Source organism: Phaethon lepturus, unplaced genomic scaffold, assembly GCF_000687285.1.
Source record: "Phaethon lepturus isolate BGI_N335 unplaced genomic scaffold, ASM68728v1 scaffold20513, whole genome shotgun sequence".
In the NCBI taxonomy this organism is placed as follows: domain Eukaryota; kingdom Metazoa; phylum Chordata; class Aves; order Phaethontiformes; family Phaethontidae; genus Phaethon; species Phaethon lepturus.
In genome coordinates this window covers 7,873-15,251 of record NW_010531431.1, presented here as the reverse complement: position 1 = coordinate 15,251, position 7,379 = coordinate 7,873, and the positions used below count along the sequence as shown (strand labels likewise).

Here is a 7,379-nt window from a genome sequence, read left to right as displayed (position 1 = left end):
GGGAAAGAGACGTGTTAATGCTTTTATTAAATTTGCATGCTTCAGTGGATTTCTGTAAGGGGTAAAAAATGTAAATGCATGCTGTACTGTACTATATACTTGTCCATTATAATACAAGAAGTCCTTTGTAAATGTTCATTAGCCACATTCACTAGCTAATTACTTTTTAAAATATTTGATTACAGGAGCAATTTACAGCAATGAGGGATCTCTATATGAAGAATGGTCAAGGGTTTGCACTAGTATATTCTATAACAGCACAGTCCACATTTAACGACTTGCAGGACCTGCGGGAACAGATTTTACGGGTTAAGGACACTGAAGATGTAAGTAGAATAATTTTTCCTTTGCAAATGTTTAGAATGTTTTTGTAACTAAGCATACGGAAACTTGTGAGCAAAATTCCTTTCTAAGAATATTCTTAGCTGTATAGGAAAGTTTTGTGTTGAAGTAAGTTCCCTTAGCATTGTTTGTTACTTTCAGTGTCGTTATTTGAGGTTCAACAGCTGCTAAGGGGCATAATGAAACCAGATTTTTCATATGTAGTGGAAGGGTAACAGTCTTTGGAAATAGAGGGAGTTGGTTGAAAAAACAGCGCTTTTTTTTTTTCTCTCTCTCCCCTTTTACCTCCTTTCCAGTATTTGCATATTCTTCTTTCACTGTGCTTTAGCAGTACTTTTTTTCCCTCAAAGTTAAGGAACAATAATAGTCTAATTCGCCAATACAATGTTCCTAGTAGCTCTCTGGCTGTCTTACGATGGAGACTAACACTGCTTTTCCCAAGTATATGGAGCGGGAACAGAAGTACAAAGCTGTGACGTTTCCCGAAGGTCAGCTGTGAAGTCTCTCGAGTCCTGGAGCCCTCTGTGCCGTCCGCACGCGTACGGGTCATAATCCAAGTTGATGAACTTGGAACTGCAAATAGAAAGGACATGTGCAGCTTATTGACCAGACTGTGCTTTGTAATTTAAGTGTCATTAGTATTAATACCCTTTTTTTGGGAAATCACTGAATGTTCCTTTATTTTCATTTCTCTGTGTGAGAAGACACCATCAATAGGGTCTGGGGAGGCAGGATGGGGGCCTGTTTAGTTGCCTCCACTCCGGCTGCTGGGGCTGTTTGTTAGATTAAGTAGTCCTGGGTCTTGTTGCACAAAGCAGAGGTTCCTTTACCGTAGCTGTGCGGTGTCTCTCGGTTTGTGAGCTCTGCTTCACTCAAATCCATCAGCTGTGAGAGCCCATCAGCTTTCTCTTGAATCGTCTTCTGAATGTTGAACCAAAACTTTTATAGAATTTTAGGTTATCATATGAAAATGTTCTTACCCCTTTCTGAAGAAGAGGAGGAGGAGGATGATGATTAAGGGTCTGTGGCTGGGGTCTGTCACTCCCATGACGCGAGCGTGTGAGCAGGGAGGGTTCAGCTTTGCGCTGCGGTATGCCTGTCCCTGGCAATGGCAGTGGCACTCTGCAGACCACCCTCACAGTCCGAGGCTTTTAAAGTCTCGACAGTTTTCTTTGTTCCTTCTGTCATTTGACAAAATCTGTAACCCAAAGGAGGTCATGCAGTTGTATGAATTAAATCATTAAAAGTCTCTGAAAGTCTTAGCTAGTGATGCAAGACTGTCATTTTGCTTATTTAAATTCCTTTTTAAAATAAGGAAAAATTAAGATAGTTTTGCGTTCAGTCCTGTTTGACAGAAGAAAACTATTGACTGTATTTCCACTTCAGGCCCTGACCGCTGTAACTGGAACTCCTTGTCAGGCTTTTAATTATAAAGGTATGATGTAGGTGAGGTTGCAGGTGGCTTTTGCCATGGTAGCCATGTGGCTGGTGGGGACGTGTGAGAGCTCTGTCTCTGTGTAGGCTTCCTTCAAAAGAAGCTGCAATTAAATTTTTTTTTTTTTTTTTGCCTAAGAGTTGGTCAGTGTATTCAAGGGATTGCTCTGAGGAGTGTGAAAAAGATTGCCTGTTTTTTTTTCCACTGACAGCTTAAAAGCAGCCACTGCCTTCGATGTTGGTTGCTTTTGGGTTGTGTCAGCCGCTTTCTGGCTCCCCAGCAGAGCTGTGGAAGCAGCAGCAGCCCCTCACTCGGAGCCCTTATCTCCTTACAGTCTCCTGCGGCTGGGGGAGCGGTGGTGATCGGTAAAAGGGCTGGGACACGTATTTAGGCCAAATCCTAGGTAAACCATGTGCATTGTATCTAAATAGCCATTCAGGAAAATGCAGTTTGAGCAGTGAGCAGAGTGTGCCGGGGTGGTTTGAGCACAGCCAGTTGTGGGGCTGAGGGCAACCTCTCGGGCTGCTTCGTTCTCTTGGATCTTCATTGTTCCGTGTCCTGATAACCTTGTTTTGAATGGCTTTGGTTCCCTCCTTGGTTTAACAAGCTGAACTTCTATTTATGCAAAAACTGATTTTCCTTTAGGTAGGGATTGTGCTTGCATAAATCCCTGGTAACACGAGTCCTTCATTAGCCTCTCAGTCAGAGCCCAGCGCTTCGCTCAGCTGCACTCGCTGGAGGGGAATTTGCACCGTAAGCTGGTCAAGTTCATAGGACAATAGAGACTGTTGCTTTCGTTTTTACTTCAGTGATTTGATTTAATTATTAAAATGAATTTATTTATTTTGTGTTAGGGGGATGTTACTTGTTGAATCCAAGCTTGAGGACCTTCTGAACATTTAAGCCATGTTCTGCTGAATTAGGAAAATGCACTCCTTCCTGTATTTAGTTTCAGAATGTGTCTTTTAAAATCCCAATACTTAAACCGTTAAATTAGGTATGTCTAACAAACTTTAAGTTCCAGTCTTTTACATGAAATAGTAAATGATCAAAAGCTAATCGTTTATGAAACTCTGGTTTTGGCTCAATGATAAACAATTACTACCTTTTGAAATAACCTTATACAGAGTTTCATGTCTTTCCAACCCATACTGTTTACCTATCTTAAGTATCTTTTTTTTCCTCTATTATTTCATATCTCAATATACTTTATTTTTTTGCTGAACGTGTTCAAAACACATTTTCATATTTTGGTATGAGAAAATTTCTCTTAACTATCTAGAAACTGTAAAGAATGGGATTAAGCTGATACGGTTGTAAATATCCTGTTGGTCTCTGATGTGAAATAAGCTTTTGTGGATTTGCCTCATCTGTATTGTGACTTAAGGTTTCTGATGTAATAAGTAAAACTTGTCTCTCAAAAATAAAAATGTGATCATTTTCTAATCAGTATGTCTGTTTTAAATAGAAAAATTGATCTTGAGTGTAGTTGAATCAGGAAGAGACTACAAATATTAACACTGAAGTAGATTAAAAATGTACAGTGTCTTGTAAATTACCAAAGGAAGTGGATAATGATTTATTTTCCAGCTGGAAAGTACTTGTTTTCTGTTCAAAGAATTAAATGCTTCAGGAAGTGGAGCAGGGTGCACACCCATTATCAGCAGTTCTTTAGGGTTTTTTTTTCTACTTCTACATAGCGTAAGGGAAACAGGATGCTGTCACTGTTGTGTGCATGCAAAGCACTGCAGTGTGTCCTGCAAATCTTGCTGTGGTCTCGCGATGCAAAATCCACCTTAGCTCCGGTTGTATCATCCCCTAAGGTCTGTGAGGTGCAGGTTGTAAAAACAAACTTCAAAATTATATGTAACCCACAATTCTCAGGCGTAGAAGGTCCTGAACTGTGTATCCGTCTCCAAACTGGACGTGAAAATGTGGAGGCTGGAGGCAGGCGGATGTGCGGTGTTGGGCTGGGTGCCCCAGCTTGCATGGTCCTTGGGGAAGGGTCCTGCAGGACGGGCAGGCAGCGACTGCGCTGTAACCTCATTGTCTTGTAGGTATGGAAATGGCACCTGAGGGTAAGTAGTTTTGGTTGTTACGGAGGTTTTTTGAGTCCTTTGGGTGTTTTTTGTTTGCTTGTTCAAGATCTTTTCTACATATTTGTGACATCTTGGTGGGCTGCAGCCACAGCAGGGACTGCCTGAGAACACAGAAAGTCTTCTGAAATCATGTATCAGGGCATTATTTCTAAGATGTCTTTGTACTGGTCTTAATTTATTTTTTTTGCCTGATTTCTTTCTCCTGAAAGAGTTTTAACTCAATATCTAAATGTAACTGATGAGAGAGCAAGTATCCTGCTGCTTACACTCACCAACGCTTACTCTGATACTTTGAGGCAAAGGGATTTATAACTTACTAAGTGCGGACTGAACTTGGCTGTGCGCTGCACCAGGCAAACACAGTCGCAGTCCGGTGAGAAACCAGCAAGCTACAGCTGAGCAAGAGACCCCGTCCTTTCTGTTGCCCCTTGTGCCATGTGTGGGAGGGCTGTCCCAGGGCTCTGGGCAAGCCGAGGGACCCCTCCTTTCCGTGCAGCCTAATGCAAGCACATTAGTAATAAGCATTTACCACAGCCAAGGTCGTTTTCCTACGGTATTAAATTTCTCTTTTTCTGTAGGAAATGTCACAAGGAATATGGTTTCCCTAAAGCACTTTCTTCCTCGTGAACGAGCAAGAAGGTGACTCACCCAGACACCTTAGAAAGCCAACAGCTTAAGGAGAGGGACAGATGCCCTTTCATCATTGCCTTGAACAAATGATTTGCCTGTATTTGCGTCATGGGTGTAGGATGAATCTTTTGAACATGTATCAAACGTTTGTTTTAATATTGCATGAGATTATTGATTGGAAGTGATGTCCTTTCAGGAGCTGAGCTGCCAGGTGGTCACTAGTTGGAAATTTTAATTACTCTAAGCTAGTAAATATCAAGCACAGTGTTTGTGTGTTTTGTAGTGAACATCCTCTTTTCTGTGTGTATGCAAAACATTTCAGTAGTATGATACTGTATTGAGATGAGAAAGGAAGGTGGTCTTGTGCATGGGGCTGTGGGAATACTTGGCTGCACGGGATTATTCCTTTTTATTCTGTGTCCAGGGCAGTGCTTTTCAAAGGTGCTTCCATTTATTGTTGTATGGCTTGACAACAGGTTGACAAGCCAGGTCAAAGGGGCTGAAACATATATAATGTATGTCTTAAAACACATGCTGTATGTTCTGTTGTCTACAGTAGGCTAAGTTGGCAGGCACTTTAGCCTACTGTCACATGAAAGTCCTGAAATGCATTTCAGTAGTAAATTAAGTTTTTGACTAGAATGGTATTGGATGTAGAGACCAGAAAATAAATCTTTACTAACTTAAGATTGTGCTGCAATATTGCCATTTGGTTTTACGGTGTCCTCCATGTGTTTAATTCTTAATGAACTAGGGTGTCTATAGTATGGACCTTCTTCAGCCCTCCCAGCAGACATCTAAATTCCAGTCTAGTCTGTGAGCTCTGCGGAACTTACTTCTGATTTTTATTTTTTTCATACTGTCTATATTGTCTGTCTCCACACCCCCACCCCCCCCGCCCCGACGTGCATTTGTAAGCCATAGCATTACGGTCCTTGTTGTACGTTAACTTGCTGACGGATCTCTTGTTCTTGCTCGTCTCCTTTCCCAGGTTCCAATGATTCTGGTTGGCAATAAATGTGACCTGGAGGAAGGGCGTGTAGTCGGCAAAGAACAGGGTCAAAACTTAGCAAGACAGTGGTGTAACTGTGCCTTTCTAGAATCATCTGCAAAGTCCAAAATCAACGTTAATGAGGTAAGTATCAGCTGTTCCATTGTCTTTCCTGCTGCAGCATGAATCCACAGTAAGCCAGCATGCAGTCCTTCATATATTTCTTAATCAGGAAGATTCAGGATTATTCTGAAATAGCAGCCTAGGAAAGGCTTGCGATGCAGTGTATTTTAGCTACTGCCTTCTGTTTTTTTTAAGATCTGCCCATTTTTCTCTGTCAAGGGTGGGTGACTTCTCCAGGTAAGTGTTTTCTATAGCCTGTGTCAGATGACATGAATGGCAGAGGGTCCTGAGACCCTCCTAACTGGACTCTTAAGTCCAGTTAACTGGATGACTCTTAGCTTAGATAAACTTTATTTGGAAAGTATACTTTTTGAAGGTAACTGCTGCTGCGCTTCAGAATGTGGATTATGCCTCATTGTATTACGTGTCATGTTGCGTAGCGTTGGCTGTTGTTTTTGAAAGTATTTGCTTTTCACACTCCTGCTACATCTGGCTGCTCAAGCAGACCTCCCATCACAGTCCTCCTCTGGTAAGCCACTAATTTACTGAGACCATGTCCAAACATGTATCTGTCTAAGCAGTTCCCCGTGTCTAAGTGAGAAACACCTTCGCAATCGGTGTGCCTTTGACTGCTGCCTGAGGTAGTGCAGTTCTGCTGAGGGAGCTCCTGCTTGACATCAGGCACCAAGTTTTTATTCTCTGCTGTGAATTATCTGACTCTGACAGAGGCCAGGTTTCCAGCCACAAAAGCTAAGGTGACCCCATTGAGCATAGCTGGTTTGGTGCCCAGAGATAACTGGGGCCGTTTAGAGGGCTGTGTGATAAGCAGGAGCAGCAGGATCTTGGACTGGACCCAGGGTTAATTTGGCAGCTAGTGGGACGTGCACAGCACTGCATCTACCCAGCTGAAAGGGAAGGGAGCTCCAGGCTGCGTGAATTGCAGCTTCTGTTGTTGGGATTAGCCTAGCTGTAGTGCACACTAATCTAACCTGGTAAATATAGCTCACTGAGCTAGACTCGTGCCAGAAGGGGTTTTTTTTGTGTTTGTGTCTGAGCTGTAGTAAAACTATGACCGTTAATGGAGAAGCTAGTGGCTCAGTCATCGAACAGATCACCGTGGAGTATAACAAATTCTGGTTTATTTCTATCTCCACAGTTTGTGGCAGAGACTGACCTGTCATTAGCCAAAGCTTAAAGCTCTCCTGAGAGCTGTGCAGGAAAGGGGATTCTCTAGTAGGCAGAACACAACTGTCCTGGGGCGAATGCACGCCCATGGTTTACATGCACTCATCCTTAACGTGTGAATCCTGTGTCTCTGTATTTCCCTGTCCTGTCTACTGCCTCCAGTGAGGCTCAGATCATAGAGAAGAAAATTATTATCCGGAAAATTAGTTTCTGGTTTTATTGTGATCTTAATTTTCTGGCTTTCTGCCAGTTTATATTGTCTGGTTATGAAAAGCATAAAAGCTGAGGAAATCAAAGAGAAGAAACACTGCGGATCAAGCAACTGATTGTACTGGTTATTTGTTCTGCTGCCTCACAGACAGGGGAAGCGTTTGCATTATTCTGGTTTTTGGGTTTTTTAGCTACTTTTGAGCTTTCTAACTTTGTTAAAATTTGGGCTGAAGTGTGACAAATTTCTATGTGTATTTGCTGAGTGAAACAGACCCTTTGCGCAATAAGCTTTTAATACAGGCGAGAGTCACTCAGTAGCAGCACTTCAGATAGATGTCTTCTGGTGACCTGTGTGACGCTCTTT

General features: G+C 42.3%; 1 protein-coding gene across 1 annotated transcript in view; it reads left to right on the top strand.

The window, feature by feature from the left end:
• The window catches only part of RAP1A (RAP1A, member of RAS oncogene family), a 22,642-nt gene that overhangs the window by 10,635 nt on the left and 4,628 nt on the right, over nucleotides 1–7,379 (top strand). The window contains exons 5-6 of the mRNA XM_010284564.1: nucleotides 186–326; nucleotides 5,498–5,641. Of these exons, the coding sequence (XP_010282866.1) occupies nucleotides 186–326; nucleotides 5,498–5,641 (285 nt within the window). The remainder of the gene's footprint in view (nucleotides 1–185; nucleotides 327–5,497; nucleotides 5,642–7,379) is intronic.